Below are 18,745 nucleotides of genomic sequence, written 5' to 3' on the forward strand. Positions count from 1 at the left end.
GGCGAGTCAATATAGGAAATGCTTTTTTGTTCTCACTATCTGTTAGTGTGTATTTATGTGTGTGCATGTACACAGTGTTGTGTGCTCTTGAGGAGCATATATGTGTGTTTCTAGTGTTATAATAAAAGGTGTTAGGGTTTGTGGCCCTAATACACAAGAAAGCAATTCCCTCTCAAAACTCTCTCCTCTCACACTTTTCTCTCCCCTCCTCTTCCTAAATCTATTCAACTCAACTTGGGATTAGAGCAAGGGACTTTCCATGTTGTTTGAAGCTATAGGAACTTGCTAACGTCAGCACTGTATGACTGACGTTAGCATTTATACATACTATACGGACAATTTCTCATTAAGATGAGTATGATTTGATGCAACTCAATTTTAGAAGAATTTTGGTGATTTTTATGGGATTTTTGGAGCTGATTTGAGGTGTGTTTGGGCCATTTTTCATGTCCAGTAGAAAAACCCTAGAATTTCGTGGTTTTTTTTTTTTTTTTTTTTTGCGATTTCTCCCAAAGTGGTAAGTATCTTTTGGGGGTTTCTTAGTAGGGTTGATCGATTTTACTACATTTGGATGTCCATGGAGTTTTTCTTTATCAGGGGAGTTTTTTTTGTGGTCTTTTGGGCCTCATAGTGGACCGGTTCCACTGTTTTTGGGTCGTAACGATCCTGGACATGCATAAGAAGTTCCCCGATGTGCTATTTCATTTTAGTTTGGTAGTGTATGGTGCTCGGACAAGTCAATTTGTGAAGTTTCTTGCTATCCAGGTCCCTCCTGCTTGTGGAAATATGACCTTTATAGGTTTGGTAGCTACCTTAATTGTGTGAGCACCACTTTGGGTGTTTTGTTGCTTGGGTTTGATGTTTGTGGACCCTTATGAATGACAAAATGTCTTCCAGACCTGGTATGGGGTCTTTGGAATCTCATCCCTTGTTGATTACAACAATTAAGTTGAATGGTAATAATTATTTGTAGAGGGCTTAGTCTGTGAAATTATTTTTGGGCGGAATAGACAAATTATCATATATATTGGATGGATTCTCTTATTCTACAAATGGAAATTTTAAGACATGGACCAAGGAGAATTACCAAGCCATGGCTTGGCTACTCAACAGTATGGAACCACCTGTGAGTAATTTTGTCATGTTTCTAACCTCAACGAAAAGGATATGGGACACCCTTCATGATATGTACTTAAAAGTTCAGAATATATCCAAAGTGTTCACATTGATCTCTGGCATTGGTAGATTTCAACAAGATACAAGATCCCTAAAGGAGTACTTATCGGCTCTTCGAGTTATGTGGGATGAGTTGGATCTCTATCGTCCCCTTCCCTCCAACTGTACAACGGACTACGAGCATATATGGAAGTAGCATAAAGAAACTAGAATTATGCAATTCCTTTCTGGTCTCAACCCTGAGTATCATGGTGTTTGGAGACAAATCATTGTTATGGATCCTCTTCCTTCTCTAACATCTATTTACGCAATGTGTTAAAGGGTCACCACATCATTCGCCTCTCACTTTGTTTCACCAGATTGATCTGCATATGCTATTGGAGACCGGTCTTCATTTTTCTATGGCTCTAGACCTCCTACATGGGGAACTTAAGGATATGGATGAGATTTTAGATTGAGTCATCGAGGTAGAGGCAGTGATGTTGATTGCAGAGGATGTGGCCATGGTGGACAAGGACTTGGACAGGATGAACCTGAACCTCGCACTTGTACTCACTGTGAGGGTACCAACCACTCTATTGATTGTTGTTGGGACCTGGTCAGTTGCCCATCTTGAGCAGGTGTGTCAGTGGTTGGTACTGCCTCCACTAGTTTTGAGAAGACTTTAGAGCTGACTGTGGTGGAGTAATCTACCTTAGGTGATTCCATTCTCGTCCCGTGAGGCCTATGATCCCTTGATGTAACTGCATGTGCGTGAGCTCCCTGATTCTTCCAGAGCCTCTATAGCTCAATCAAGTACCACCCTCCATGTATCCTCCCCTTTTGCTTCTTGGGTCATTAACTTTGGAGATACCTCACACATGACTAGTAAGCCTCATCTATTTAGCTCCTACTTTTCTTCTACCCTGGCACGCTCTGTCACTGTTGCAGATGGAAACCAAACTCCTGTATCTGGATCTGGTTCCATCAAACTTTCTCGTAGTATGCATTTGTCTTTAGTTTTGTATGTAAGCTTTCCTCTCAATTTATTATCAATTATCTCTCTTAAGAGATCTTTGAATTGTTCAGTAACCTTCTTTCCTTTTCATTGTGTGTTTTAGGACCTCCAGACGAAGTGGCCAATTGGTGGGGGTCATGAATACGGAGGAATTTATTTTTTGATGATACTCCTGTGATGGCATCTAGTGCATTGTCCTTAAATAGAGAGTCAGTGTCCCGATGGCATGTCACTAAGGGCATCCATCTGTGTCTAGGTTAAAACTTTTGTTTCCTTCAATTTCTATGAAACTTGCAAGTTCTCCAAACATTACCAGGTTGTGTTCCCTCCTAGTTTATCTGAGAGGAAACCTACCCCGTTCGAGTTAGTCCAACTTGTTGTCTGGAGGCTTGCTTCTGTCACCTCTCTTTTTTTACATAGACATTTTGTTGCATTTATTGATGATTGCACATGGATGAGTTGGGTTTTATTTTCTGAAATCCAAGCATGAAGTTTTTGACATGTTCAATCTCTTTTACAATGAAGTGGTCAACCAATTTCAGTGCCCTATCAAAATTCTACATTTTGATAATGGGGGCGAGTATATGTCAAATGCCTTTTTGTCTTTTTTTTTTTTTTTGCAAGACCATGGCATCTTGTCCTATACATCATGTTCTCGAACTTCCCACCAAAATGGTGTGGCTAAGTGAAAGAATTGCCACCTTAAAGTTACCCATGCCCTCTTACATGGTATGAATCTCCCAAAATGATTCTGGGATATGCCTTACTGTTGTTTTCTTGACTAATTTCATTCCATCTTGAATACTATCACGCAAGTCTTCATTTGAAATCTTACACCCACATGCTTTGTTTAGATTCTTGATGGGAATAATGACAAGTTGAGTCCTCAGGCCATAAAGTGTATTTTCTTAGGTTAGTCTCGGTCGAATGTTACAATCCTTTAACCTATATGAGGTATGTGTCGACATATGTCACCTTCTTTGAAGATATTCCACACTTCTCTGCTGAAGGGCGATCTCTACACCATCCTTTTAGTAGTCAAGGGGAGCTTATGCAGTCTAATTCTAAATCTATACCTCTCAGTCTTATGTCTTGATGATGACATCGGTGCTCCTCCATATGTTTCAAAGCCTATTCTTATGTATCATCGACGAACTAAATCCTCTATTGATCACCCCCTACATTTCATCTGTTTCTGCTGGTGGTTCAGGTAAGCTCTCATCCTCATCCTTATGATGATCTGCCCATTGCCTTACGTAAACCCTCTCGATTATGCAGAAACATTCCATCAGTAATTTTGTTTTCTATCAGTATCTTTCACCTTATTTCTAGTCGTTTGCAGCTTCCATATCCTCATTTATTACTTCACATAATTTAAGGGAAGCTCTGTATATCCCTGACTGCACTAAGGGTATAATGGAAGAAATGTAGGCGCTGGAGAAAAACAATACCTGGGAGTTGGTTTCCCTACTTGAGGGAAAACATACTGTAGGGTACCGATGGGTTTCCACCACCAAGTATCGTCCAAATGCTTCCGTTGATCATTATAAGGCATGATTAGTCGCAAAGGGTTTTACTCAAACATATGGGGTGGACTACTTTGAGACATTCTCTCCGGTGGCCAAACTTAACTCTATTCGTGTGGTTATCTCTTTGGTCGTGAATTTATCTTAGCCCCTATTTAAACTAGATGTGAAAAATGCATTCTTACATGGTAGCCTTGTCGAGGAAGTTTATATGGATCAACCCCCTGATTTTTCAATGCCTCATGGTCTTCACGGTTCACGCCTGTGTGTCGCTTAAAGAAATCGTTTATGGTCTTAAACAGTCTTCACGTGCCAGTTTGATAAGTTCAGTCGTGCTTTTTTGGACTTTGGATTTATTTGCAGCCAGGCCGATCATTCTCTATTCATTTGTCGTTGACCCACAGTGGTTATGTTATCGATTGTCTATGTGGATGACATTGTGTTGTCTGGCGATGATACTGAAGGAATGGTGGCTCTTAAAGGTGGCTCTTAAATCTTTTTTCATGACTCAATTTAATATTAAAGATCTTGGGACTCTCTGGTATTTCCTGAGGATTGAATTTGCTCGATCAAAGTTGGGAGTTGTTCTATCTCAAAGGAAATATGCCCTTGATCTACTCTCAGAGATAGGGATGCTAGGATGCAAGCTTGTTACTACGCCTATGGATATTACTCTGAAGCTCAATCTTGATGATGGTGCTTTCCTTTTTGATCCAGGGATGTATTGTCGCTTGGTTGGCCGGCTTATTTATATCACTATTACCCGGCTGGATCTTTCTTATGTTGTGGGAGTTGTTAGCCAATTCATTTATAGCCTTCATACCACTCATATGACGGTAGTGTATTGTATTCTTCGGTATCTCAAGTCCTTCCCTAGTAAAGGTTTGCTCTTTCAACATGGCCATCTTCACCTTTCTGGTTACTTCGATGCCGATTGTGCCGAAAGTTATATGATTGAAGGTCTACTTTTGGGTATTGTACGTTCGTAGGTAGCAATCTTGTCACTTGGAAGAGTAAGAAGCAATTCATTGTTGTGCGATCTTCTGTCGAAGCTGATATAGGGCGATGGCTCATGCAACATGTGAACTCGTTTGGCTTCGAACTCTCTTATAGGAATTTGGCTATAATCCTTTTGAGTCCCATTCCTTTGCATTGCAATAATCAATCCGCCATTCACGTTGCCAGCAATCTGGTATTTCATGAGCGCACGGAGCATATTGTGATTGATGGTCACTTTATTAGAGAGGAGGTTGTTAACAAAGAAATTGTGACTCCCTTTATTCGCTTCGGGGAACAACTGGCTGATGTCCTTACCAAGTGTCTCAGTCGGGATGCCCTTCTACGTATCATTGACAAGTTGGGCATGATCAACATCTATACTCCAACTTGAGGGGGAGTATAGGAAATGCTTTTTGTTCTTATTATTTGTTAGTGTGTATTTATGTGTGCATATACAGTGTTGTATGCTCTTGAGGAGCATTTATGTGTGTTTCTAGTGTTATAATAAAAGGTGTCAGGGTTTGTGGCCCCTTGTACACAAGAAAGCATTTCTCTCTCAAAACCCTCTTCTCCCACACTTTTCTCTCTTTCCTTCTTCTATTCTCTTCCCTCATCTTCCCAATTCTATTCAACTCAACTACCATGTGAACTTAAAGGTTTTAGGAGCAATTTTACAATGTTCCTATTTATGTGGCCCATTGGAGTTTTCTATTGGGTTAATCTTTTGTATCTACAGTTCAAGTAAGGGTTCTCACCTGATGGATGGATTGGATTTAAATACAAAAATGGTGGATCCCATAAGAGTGTGTTTTACACTCTGCATAGAAGGTGTTATATACAATTCCAAAGCCCCACAGGCCCATGCCCTATTTTCTCTCTCCTGCACCTATTTTTTCTCCTGCATAGGATGCAGTTCTTCAACAACTGTGGTTGAATAAATCTATCTTGCAACTACTAGTATGGGAACTATGAAGACGTAGGGCCCACATCCACTATGTGCACAAGGTACGCTGGTTTAGATTCTCCTGGTATCTGTAAAATCAAATCGATCCAAAGCACATGTGAGTCACACCATAAGGAGCAGTTTGGTGAGGATGCCCGTCATTAAATTCTTCCCAACGGTTTGGGGTCCACCTTTTTGTTTATATGCCATTAATTCATTCATAACATGTTTCCCACAAGGATGAATGGACAGCTAAAAACTCAAGACTATTCCAAAACACAGGTGGGCAATGCCATGTGATTTTATTTGTTTTAGGCATGATTTTACATGGTTTGGGTCACTTCAGTTTTGGATGGTTCTTATATTTAGCCACCAAGGACATGATGAAGGAAGTGGACTTCATGCAAAAATCACACTAGGCCCCACACTTGTAGTTGTAGAACAAATTTATTCCACAAACTTGTAGAGGAACCTTGTGTCTCACTTGTACACTTACACCAGGCCCCACATATGTAGTTGTAGAATAAATTTACTCCACAAACTTGTAGAGGAATTGTGGGTGCCGCTTGTACAAAAAGGGCTGAAGGATGCCACATGGATCCTATGGGTTCATGATTGAGTGATTCAAGCTATTGATTTTATGGGCCTTATGGTTCAGTGATGCGACTCCTGTTCACTTGTGGGCCACCTGATCATACTGATACTAGTAAACAAGTCTAGAACACCTGATCAGAATCGTCCACCAAAATGCGTGGGCCACCTAATCATGTGTGGGCCAACCAATATACGCACATGCAAGACAGAACAAACCAATAGACAACGTGTGGACCAACCAATATGCTCGTGGGCCACCTATCATAATTATTTCATTTTCACATATGACCTACCTGATCTAACCATCTAATATATGTGGGTGGGTCACGTGTGGTTGCCATTGATTCATATCTGTCAATCCGTTGAAGTATTAGTTAATTCATAACGGTCCATCTGAACGCCCTTATTCATAACACTCTGAGTCATCTGTAGTCATGCGTCAGACTCACAAATTTCACTTGTGTGGGCAGCATCCAGTCCACATATAAAATTGATCTCACAATTTACTATTTGTAGTTACAGTTTGAGTTTGATCATGTGAAATCGTGGGCCACAGTTGTTCTTTCAATTTGATGCTTCTTGAAAAAAGAAAAAGAAGACAAAAACTGCTTGTGATTTCTACTTTATAAGCCAGCCAAACACAAACATTATAATTTCTGAAAGTCACAATAGCCTACTACAGAGTGTTGTCCAAAGAAAGAAATCATAACTTCCAGCAGTGGCAATATCTGGATAGTACAATACCTGGTAATCCGAATATCCATGTCATTCAAATATCCCCACTCCAAATGACAAATGTGATTAAAACCCCCTTTCTTTTAACTTTTATATGATGGAGTCGATGAATGAGTGAGCCCTAGTGGTGTTCAAAATTGTTTGTACTGATTATTAGTTTTATACTGTTTATTCAAACTTATTGTGTATACCAGAGTGCTTGTTTTGTATAGTTATTTTTTGTGCATTCTCAACTTTTATCCAATAATGTGTATTGTGTACTACTGCTTCCTAAATTAAGTATGAAAGTGTATTTATGGTCTGTGTTTGCAAACTAAATACCAAGCCTCTGCCTTTTGCATTTGAAATCATTGGCCAGTTCAATGACATCCCTCTGCACATTGTTTTTGGTTCTGAATTTCATGCAAATGGATGGATTCATTATCACTATCAGTGATGGTTATTATTTAATTCTTATCTATCATTTGGGATCATCATCATCATCATCGCCTTGTCCCAGCCATTTAGATAGTTGGATCTTCTTTGAAATAATCTGTGTTTAGGTTTCACTTCTTTTTTTTTTTCCTACTCCAAGTTGTCATGTCTAAGCTCCCACATCTTTTAATATGATATTTATGCTGTTGCAGAAACAAAAGATCCCAAGGAATCAAGAGTGATTATTTTCTCAAACTTTAGGGGAAGTGTCAAGTAAGCCTAATTTCTATGAATTCAATAAAAGAATGATTACTTATTTATGGTTGCTTTTATTTAAAGGTTAAAAACGTGTTCTTGTGGCTGTTGATCAATATAGAAAATGCTTTCTGCCTCCATGTTATCTAGGCAAGGGTTGATTGAGATACACATGGTGTAATCCTGTGAGAATACAAATCCCTGGGTAAGCATATTATTGTCCATTAATTGCAGTACTTTATGATGTATGGATATGGGTGCCTGGTACAATACAGTTATGACTGATATTGTTCGGCAAAACCCAGAATTTCCATTTATGGCCATGCAACTGTGTTGCTATTAACAAATGGTAATATGCACAACAATATGCATAGTGTTAATTAAGATCCTCCTGAAAGATTAATTGACCTAGAAAAATGGGAGTTGCTGAAAATATACATCCATATGCCAATTAGTCACAAAATAATTCTTACCTGTGGGCATGTGAAAACATGATCTACGTGTACTCATATTCAATTAATATCCTTAATGGGAATGCAGTATATGCAATTTGAGATGCTTATGTTAATGTGTGAGTGTGCACCCTTCAAGGCTTGGTACTTTATGCCTATTATTTTAGATCTCAGAACAAGCTCAACAGTATCGGTTTTGAGTGCAAACTATGCAGCAAGGTTGCTGGCTGGCAGCCCATTAATTGTGTAGATGCATATGTAGTTCAATCACCAAGTCAACTTTATTCAGGTATGATGGTCATTTAATGGGCGTGCACAGCTGTGAACCATTTTGGGTTGGGTTGGGGGGAAGGGTGGGTGTAACCAATGTTTGAAATATCGTTATCACGTTACGTATCGCACCCTTGGGATACAGATACATATCGGTTATTGCTTGGGATATATCGTTTGTATCGCGTAATGTATCGCTGTTGTTGGAAACATGGGGAAACATTGGAAATTGGTTGAATTTTTCAACAAAATTTCAGTGATTGTTAAAAAAGACATCAATACACACTTACAAATCAAAACATTACAAAAAACAAGTGCACATAATAGGTTTTCTTTGTATGGGGTCCTAATCTATGCGTTGTCTAACTGAATTAATGCAAGTATATTCAAAGTCTATTCATATAATTTATAAATGTAAGAAGATGTGTGGAAACACAAGTAATACATTCAAAAGAAAAAGAAGAATCACTAGATTAGGTTACATACATGTTTGATTTTGATTTTGATTTTTTTTTTCAATTTTCCGCAACTTGTTCCTTCTCCTGCAAATCTCGAAATCGAAGTTCCCAATCCATGATTTTTCATGCCATTCAAAACATGAAAAATCATGGATTTGTAACAATTTGGCAATGATTTAACATGATTTACAGAAAAAATGATCAGAAAAAAAAATGCTCACCGGATCGAACATGTGGGATATATCCCACTACTTGTATGTTTCGTATCGCATAGGTGGGATACAAGATATATTGTGGGATATATTGGCCGATATCGTCGATATTTAAAACACTGGGTGTAACCTTCATCTATGATGAGTCCCATGTATAACTGGTTAGGATCATTGAACCATGACCTTGGATCTAACGAGTGAGTGTCTTTAAACTATAAATTCTTTTATTAAGTTGGAAGCGCACGAGGAATTGACTTTTTTTGATAAAGTTGTTGAACAAGCTCGTAAGAATGAAGAAAATGCTAGATGAATAGAACAAAAGCATTATGGTATGTATTTACGAGAATAATGGTGAGATACAATGGTGCACTAACTATTACGAGCATGGTTAGAAGACTCGGTGACTCCAACTGACTTTTTCAATCCTAAGTTGGGCAATACCAGACGAGCTGGCGGTGAATTGGCCTAGTTAGGCCAAGTTGCCCTCTTTTTAACTCTAGACCCAAAGCGATGCCTCTGAATATTGGTATCGGGAGGTGTATCGGCTCGGTCACAAAATGATATGGTACGGGCATCGAGTGTCGATATCAACCAAAGAATTAAGGAAAATATTAGGAAAAAAGAGAATAATAAGATATTCAAGAATCAATATATTGTATTTTAGACATGCATATGATGGTGTATTGGACCATTCTTTGATGAGAATGTTGTTCGTCGATTTGACTTGTTGAAGGTCAACTAAATGGGCCCTAATTGAACACAAATCAAGCATGATTTGGTGAACTAGGTCCCAATTACATTGAAATACAACAAAAAGAAGATGAAAATATAAAAAAGAAAGTGAAGGTTTACCCTTCTTTGTTCTTTCCGATTTTTCCCATAATGGTCCACTTCTCTTTGATTTGTCGAATCCTATTCAAATCATTTGTTTTGATCCCAAAATAGGTCTTAGATATAGCCTAAAATAAGTTTTAAAGCTTCTTCCATGGTTTAAATGAAAAAAAAAAAAAGAAAAAAAAAAGAAAAAAAGAAGAAGAGACATGAGTGAAATTTTGAAAAACAATTCAAAATTGGGCTTTTATGGGTGTATCCACCGTATCGGTGCTGCTACTCATACAGGGCCGATATGGGTCAGTTTTTTTGTATCAGGATGATACGACCCTGTATTGCGTATGTCTTGTGCAGATAAGGATACGATACCGATATTCATATTTATGGATGTCTGTGTGACATCTACTCCGTTCATTCATTCCGCGCTAGGTTATGTTAGGACGTGAGCCAAAAAAACAAGGCAGAAAAAAAAATTCAAGTAAGCTACACCATAAGCAACAATGGGGATTGAACTTTACCATTGAAACCATATTTTAAAATATTTGCACAACTAGGATGAATTGGAATAACACCCCCCACCCCCGCCCCCCCGGGAAAAAAAATCATGGTCATTCCAAAACTCAAGTAGGTTACAACCAAGGTGTGTTGTAGTGGTAAGTGGGTGCAATAGTCCCTACTGTTAGTGTTACAGCGGTGGGGTTGTAATGACCATTATGTCCTTGTAATAGTCATTTTTTAAAATGAAAAGATCTAAAAAATATGGGAAATATTTAGAGGCTTTCAGATATTTATTACTTAAAAGTAAACACCATGTTTATGATAGTGTTACAGTCCACTCTTTGTTGAGAATGTTGTCTCAACCTGTCTAATGATTTTGTGATTGATTGTAAATCTCCTATATTTAATTTTCTGAATATCTAATATTAATGATAAGATTGTAAATATCAATGTTGTCTCTCCTATATTATCATGAATGTAAAACATAACGAGATAATTAAGTATTTACATTTATATAATCATGGACAATGATTTAAAACTCAAAAGACTCGAAACATGAGTGATAAATGATAAATGATAACTGATAATTCATAAAATAATGAAAACAATATCCCAAAAGACCAATACATTACAATTTAAAATTTGTATACACCAATTGTGTTATCTCACTAGTCAATTATCACTAGAATGAAAATCTTATTGGCCCGAAGAGTTACGCAAGGTGGAAATGAGTGGACCAGTTGAAGGCAGAGTGGTGGAAATCCTTGTGCCGTAAGAATAGGATTAGGCTAGTTCGGGAGTACAGACCACTAATGGATGAGTAGAGGAACAACGCTGAGGTTATCCCTTGCCCGTCTTTGGGTGACTGGGCCCTCATTGCATAGGGTGCGCTGGGGTTGCTGAGTCTACCTTGCGGGCAACGAAACAATTGTAGCCAGTGTTGCTGGTGCTTGAGGGGTAGCACTCTTCCCTTTGTTTGTAGTTTGTACTAGTATACATGGAATTAGACGTATCAGCCACCAGTATTTGAGGAGAGCACATCTTGGGGGAAGCTGATGTGACCCCCATAAAGGTTGTACAAGATCGTTGATCCGTAGGATGAGGGCACAAGACAAGCTATACCTTAGCTAAAGGCCTTATCTTGGGGCAAAAGTTGTGATTGTAGCTGGAGCAATACTGGCGCATCAGACAAGCTTGATCGCAAGGCGGCCTTGATAGAGGCACGAGTCCTGAAGGCCATCGTGGATAAGAGGCCTTGGCTTTAGCAGCGGACAGTCCTAGAAATTAAGGCAGTCGCTTTCATTGCCACTAGGATGGCATTAATGAGAGACTGAAGGGTAGGCATCACTGCCTCCATAGTGTAGGCGACTGCGAAGCTGCCGGTGGGGAAAAAGAAGCAGAAAGCTTTGATAGAAGTCATGTTGTTGATGACCGGTAGATAAAATACTAACAAAATGCAATGTCGATATCCCCTCGAGGATGAATGGATGAAGTGCGCTGTGCCGGTATGCGCTTGCATCCATAGTCTAGCTCATTTGGTTTTTAACCTTAGAGATGAAGAGAAAAAATGTTCCCGTTAGGAGTCACTAGTTTGGTGCTGATGGCGGTGCCAAAGTGCTTTTCAACCAGGGTGTCCCGTATCCGTTATGATACAGGCGTATCGGCCGATACGTATCGGTAACGGCCGACGGTCAAAAAATGGCCCTTTTTTTTTTTTTGGCTTTTTAAGGTCTGTTTTTCACTTTTTTTGAAACTTCTTTCTAAACTCTTCCTAAATCATTTTATTGCTATTTTTAACCACTCTTAGCTTGATATTACAAAAAAAAAAAAAACAACTTATATTAAGGATTTTCTTAATTCGAAGCTCTGTGGGCCATTTTTCAGAAATTCCTCAAAAATAGGTATTTATACTTTTATTCAATGTTTTGTTGTTTTAATGGTAGAATATGATGTGCTAATCATAATAGAAGATATTAATGTCCATTTTACAGATTGTTGTTATCATTTTATATTTTTTTAATAATTTTTTTCTATTTACGCACTATTTTCGGCCCTTTTTTTTTTTTTTAATTCGAAAAATTATTTTTTATTGAATTTTTTGATGTTTTAATAGTAGAATATGATGTGTTAATCATAGTAGAACATGTTAATGTTCATTTTACAGATTGTTATTGTCATTTTATATTTTTTTATGAATTATGAAAAATAATTGCAAACACCTACACAGGTAAGATATTTTCATATTACATTCATTCTAATATATCTATCATTGATAGTGGATAGTAAGAAAATTAAATATATGAGTTTTGCAGTCAAATCCAGGTTGTCTGGTTCATAAATTCATTAGACAGTCCGATACAACTTCTCACCAAAGAGTGGACCGTTACACCACCATAAACATGTTCTCATTTATAAATGAATACATATTTGGAATGCTTAGAATATTTCGGATTTTTTTCATATTTTTTTGGCAAAAAAAAAATAATTGCACCGTTACGGGCCGTTACGCCCCCGTATCCGGATCGGTATCGGAGGGCACCGTTACGCCAACCGATACCGATACGGGATACCTTGTTTTCAACTGAGCATACTCTATGCACATTGCCATTGCTCAAGAATGTCTTATGGAAATCCCCAATGGAGTTTCCACTTTGTTGGCACTGTTTTTTTTCATAAGCATTCATTTAGCATTGTCAAGCTAAGCATTATAGGAAAATCATGCCCCTTTAAAGAGAGGCTTTTATTGATATGGGTTCAAATAATACATTCCGGGTTGTGGTCTAGCATAAGCCATTAATTACATTAAGTTGAAGTACCCTTAATTTTAAGGAAAAGACCAAGAGAATAAGAATGCTTGCATAAAGTAAAAGAAAGTAGAATAATGCATGCGATGCATCCGCCTTAATCAAGGATCCTTCATATTCAGAGTGTCTAGATCATTGGTCAGGGAATTCGTAGCGTTATGCAATGATTGACCTTACCATTTGTCCCGTGTAGGTAGATAAAGGATACGCATGCTACCTTGACAACAAATGTAGGGTCTCCTGAGAGCATACGAGAGTTGGACTATCATTTGAATGAGTAGCAGGGTGTGCTCGTGCAGCCTCCCTTTATGACTAGCTAGTATCAAGTATTAAATGTGTGACAGAACTTAGGTTTGCACGGGGCCATTTGGAGATGAAAGGGTAGAGGGTTGGTGTGTGACACTGTCTAGGTATGAGACGGGTAACATAGGGTTGTGCCAAGTACGATACAAGCAACGTAAAGCTTTGCCATGGGCGAGGCAGGCAGCTCTGGGTTGTGTCTTGGTAGGCAGGGAGTGTAGGTAGGGAGCTCGTAGTGTGTCTATGTAGGTAGTGCAAGGATGTGTTTATGTAATATGTTAATGAGGATAGCACGTGGCACTGCCTATTTATGTAGTTCAACCAATATTGGACCTTGCCCTAGATAGCATGAGAGTGAGCGAGGCGAGAGTAGCACTAATGATGCTTGCTCGAATAAGCGCTAGATCTATGCTCTGTTAGGAGACTGGCGGCGGTCGTTGTCCTAGCAACCCCACTAGGGCCATTGTCCAACACGCTAGCTTGCATGAGTGAGCAGGCGTCTCTCCTCATGGATGGCTGCGCACAAAGATTTTGCTCGCCCAAATGGTTGCACAACATGCAGGGGTCGAGTGCAGACGTGCACGTGGTCCTTTTTTTCCATGTCAACACGTCAGAATTGAATGACTCACTCAAAATGTGGAATCTTCTTATCCTAATGTAAGTGTGTGCTTGATCTTCTGATTGAGGCATGTTTACTTGGTGCTCGCCCTGTTGACATACCTATTGAATTAAATCATAAGTTGCATGAGAGACATTCAAAAGAAATTGATCATCTGTGTTTGTATCGTCGACTAGTGGGTCGTCTATCTTAGCTTTACTCGTCCAGACATCTTTCATGTTGTTGGAATTGTAAACCAGTGTATGCAATGACCTTATCAACATCATCTTGAAGCGGTTTATCTTCTACTTTGTTACTTGAAAGCCATACCTAATCATAGTCTTCTCTACTTAGATCATGGTCATTTGAATATCAACGGTTTTTGTGATGTTGATTGGGTTGGCTCCTTTGATTGACACTCCACTGCAGGGTATTGCATGTTCATAGGAGGAAATTTCGTTACTTGGAAAAGTAAGAAGCAATCCGTTATTGCTCACTTCTTTGTCAAGGTTGAATACTATACAATGGCACATGCAACTTGTGAACTACTATGGATGAAAGCCATTCTTCAAGATATGGGATTCACGACATCTGCACCAATTTCAATTCATTGTGACATAATCAAATGGCCATCCATACTGCATCTAACTCGATCTTCACAAACGCACCAAGCACATTGAAGTCGACTGTTACTTCATTGGGGAAAAATTAGTTGTCAAGCTTCTACATATGCCTTTTGTTCATTCAGAAGATTGGCTAGCAAATATCTTCACCAAATCCACACCAACATTACACCTCAAGACCATCAATATCAAGCTTGTCTTGAATGATATCCATGTGCCAACTTAAGGGGAAGTGTTGGTGCACATACTTGTGTACACCTTAGGTGCACACAACACCTGTGGGGTAGGATCCTTACTCTTGCTCAGGTGGTAGACTCTAGGAGTTTCAATACCCGGTCAAGGGTTCGAGTATCCATAGGTGGTGAAATCCCACTATGGCGTGAGTGTGTGGGGGTGTGTGTGTGTGTTTAAAAAAAATTAAAAATAGAAAATAAAAACACTTGTGGGGTACTCATTCTTATGCACCTATAGTGTACTATACATGGGATTAGGTACACCTAAGGTGTACAGAACACATGCGGTATACTCATTCCTATGCACCTACGGTGTACCATACATAGGATTAGGTTTAGGTGGTTTCCTAATTGGTTTTGTTTTCTCTTTCTGTCTCCTATTGTAATTAGAGATTATTTAATTTTCTATAAATAAAAGATTATGGGAGAGGGTTATATGATTTTTACCCTTCTCTCCTCTCCTTTTTCTTCTTCAATCCTCCAGCGTTACATTTTTAAGGTATACCAGGCCTCAGCTGAATCTTAACATGGGAACGAAATAATACCTTGGTGTTGGCTACTAATGTTGTATTAAATGGCGTATCAAAGCCCCACATCAAGACACCTGAAGTCCCTTTGCAATCTCAAGTCTAAGCTAGTGCATGGTTGAGTTGATCCAATTTAAGCTAGATCGGTACTGATGGTTAGGAGACTTGATATGATCCGTCCAATACAAATATTTAATCGAGCCTAGAACTAGGTCTGGTAAATAGATGAACATCTATACTCCCAAGTTTGAAGGGCAATGACAACTGAATGCATGATGGTGGAGATTAATCAATCCTAGCCCATGATTGGTTCATATCACATGGATGACCACAAACAAATCTCAGGTTACCCATATCCATTGGGGTTGTCATGGAGTATTTTGGGTACTTCATGATATGATACATAACTCTCCAATCGCCTATCTGGGTCGTCATATTCATTGCATCCTTCTGTAAGCCACAAAAAATCTTCCATAGGAAATCCTCATAACCCATTAATATTTAATTCGTCCAAGTTTCTAATCACAATGAACAACAAAGGACATGAAATGTGGGTCGCTAATGACCCTGTTCCATAATTCCATTAATTAATAATGGTCACTAATGGCCAAGTTCCAATCATCGAGACAAACAATTGAATCAAATTAGCTTTTCAGGGCACACACAACACCAAAAGAAACCTCCCCACCGTCCACCTCATAACCTCATCAGATATTCAATCAAATACTTTCTCCAGATTTATAGAAACCGTATTTAGATCCTTTTCTATCTCTTATGTTTTTTCCATCGCCTGAGTAGAAAAATATCTTAAATTGTTGATCTCGTTGGCATGAATCCAATCTGATATTTTGACGTCCTTGTTTCTTCTCGTAATCTTTGTTCCACAACCTGTGCGAGAGCTTCATAGTATGACTCCTAATATATTTATATATGATGATTATTCATAAAAATAATGAGTTTAGCAAGCTACAAATTATTAGGACACTTCAAGTGGTTCTAATAAAAATCATAAAACTAAATGTGAATAACATGATACAGATTGGGGTGCTCTTATTATCTGTATCTATATTCTATGGTTTTGAGAAGTACAGTTTCATATCCCCATTTCATGTTGGTCATGATATTCATATGTGGATATTGTAGCTCTAGAACACTATGTGATCAACCCATTGACAATGAAACTCAAGGGACAATTTATTTCTGACCAACTATGCTATATGGGGCAGAGTGTTGGGCAGGTAGGAAACAACATGACCAAAGAATGAGCTTTTCAGAGAAGAGGATGTGAAAATGGATGTCTTGGAGGAATAGGAAATATAAAATCAAGTATCAAGGCACTCGAGCCATTCTAGGAGCAGCCCTGACAGGAGATAACATGGTGAGAGCATGTTGAGATGGTCCGGACATTTGAAACTAGAGACTACTCTGTAAAGATGGGACCCTTGTTTAGGGTTGAAAGGACCTGAAAAGAGGGTGAGGGGAAGACCCATAAGGGCTTGGATTGAGGTAGTGAGAAGGGACATGAAAGCCTGTTCACTTGCCGAGGATAGGGCCTTATGAATGATCGGGGATTCACAAAGCTGACCCCAAATTGCTTGGACAAAGCTATTATGGTGGTGGTGGTGGTGATGACGACGACGATAATGATTGAATTCTGAAGTAGGTTCTGTTGTTGTATGTGAACTGTTGTAATGCCAAATGCCAACTATATAAAGACTGACGTTGTAGTACTACCACAAATAACAAGCTTGAAAAATGCTACACTGATAACTTAACAAAGACGACAGATTTTAACAGGCCTCAACATATATACAAAAGCAACAATTAGTGAAAATACTTTAATTGCTAGCCTAAGAAAGCCATTTTCATAAATACTAAATAGTTAATTCCATAATTATATTTCATTACTATTTGCTTGCTTTCTAGTTGGAATCTAAGTGTTACATCAACATGTTGCAAGATTACCTATGAATAATCATGCAACACTTTCACAGGTACTTGCTCATGTTTACTTCTTCTTCTTTTTTGCGATTTTGTCATATTTACATTTTCTTAACAATGAGTTTGTGTTGTATCACACTTCCTTTTTCACATTAATAAATGTGGACAGCATGATGTTGGTGATTCTCAAATAAACAGGGACATAATGGACTCATTATCCAACATTGGAGAGTTTGTTAAAGCTACCCAATTCATTGGTCAAAGTTCAGGTTTGTTGGTCTTCACCTACTTGCTTGTCTACTGTCAAGCGGACATTCTTTATGAGGAGCTATTATTTTTCTGTGAATGCTAAATTCTGTAAATTATTAGTCTCAACTCTCAAGTAAGCTAACCTTGTTATTTGTTTGGTTATATTATTCTTTATGCAGATTTGGATCTATTTTGAAATTGCAAGTTTTGAATAGTAACTCTGGATACATCTTTCCAGTTGAAGTTTATTTAGGGTAACATGTACCACACCAATATGAGCATATGTGAGGTGGTCAGCATGTAGGCAGCGTTATTGTGATCCTGGTGCAAATCTCATAAGAATACTTCTGGAGATTGGTTGGGTTTGTATGAGCTGGGGACTAACTCTTACCAAAGAAAAATATGTAAAGTTGAATACCCTACTGATGGCAGACGGGCAGAATAGGTTTGACATTTAGAGGGCATGGAAAATTGGTTCTTTCATTTTTTTTTTTATTAAGTGCGGGCTTTAAGTTCAAAATGGGTCCCTACTCAAGGCTCAGCGGTAGACCCTGTGGGTTTCAACATTGAGGTCATGGGTTTGAGTACCCACATGGTGTGTGTGGGTGTGAGGGTCTGTGAAAAAAGAAAAAAAGAAAAAGAAATAGTTCAAAATAGGGTGATAAGATTGTCTAGTTTTTTTTTTTTTTGCATGTAGGATACTCCTCTGTGAAGCTTTCCCTCAAATTGCATTGTGTTTGAGACTTTGTTGGCTGTGGAACTTTAGTTTTGGGTGGATTTGTAATGCTTTCTTCCAGGTTCCATGGTGCAATTTTACACTGAAATGTTCTGAACCGATCTCTTGTAGAAGTTCAGTATCGTCACAGTAGTTCTTGAAAACAAGTCATGTCTATTCTTCAGATAGAATATGAAAATTCCTGATTCTGGTTCTAATAAACTGAAATGATACGGATATCAAATCACAGCTCTCACCATCTTTGTTAATTTTTCCAGAATTCAGGCTGATCTGATTGTTTACGCAACAAACTAGAAAGAAAATGACTGATCCAAATAAGCATCAATCTTGTCATGGGTTCCAAACCTCAAGTAGTAGAAGCCTCAAACATTGAT

The 18,745-nt window shown here is 38.5% G+C and overlaps 1 protein-coding gene across 4 annotated transcripts in view; it reads left to right on the forward strand.

Annotated features, from left to right (window-relative positions):
- The window catches only part of LOC131235293 (DEAD-box ATP-dependent RNA helicase FANCM), a 72,919-nt gene that overhangs the window by 42,738 nt on the left and 11,436 nt on the right, over positions 1-18,745 (forward strand). For all 4 annotated transcript variants that reach the window (XR_009166041.1, XM_058232436.1, XM_058232437.1 and 1 more), the window contains 2 exons: positions 7,597-7,657; positions 17,585-17,655. Coding sequence is in view for 3 of the 4 variants with exons in the window: in XM_058232436.1 (XP_058088419.1) it covers positions 7,597-7,657; positions 17,585-17,655 (132 nt within the window). In the remaining variant the exon portion in view is untranslated. The remainder of the gene's footprint in view (positions 1-7,596; positions 7,658-17,584; positions 17,656-18,745) is intronic.

Source organism: Magnolia sinica, chromosome 19 (assembly GCF_029962835.1).
Source record: "Magnolia sinica isolate HGM2019 chromosome 19, MsV1, whole genome shotgun sequence".
In the NCBI taxonomy this organism is placed as follows: domain Eukaryota; kingdom Viridiplantae; phylum Streptophyta; class Magnoliopsida; order Magnoliales; family Magnoliaceae; genus Magnolia; species Magnolia sinica.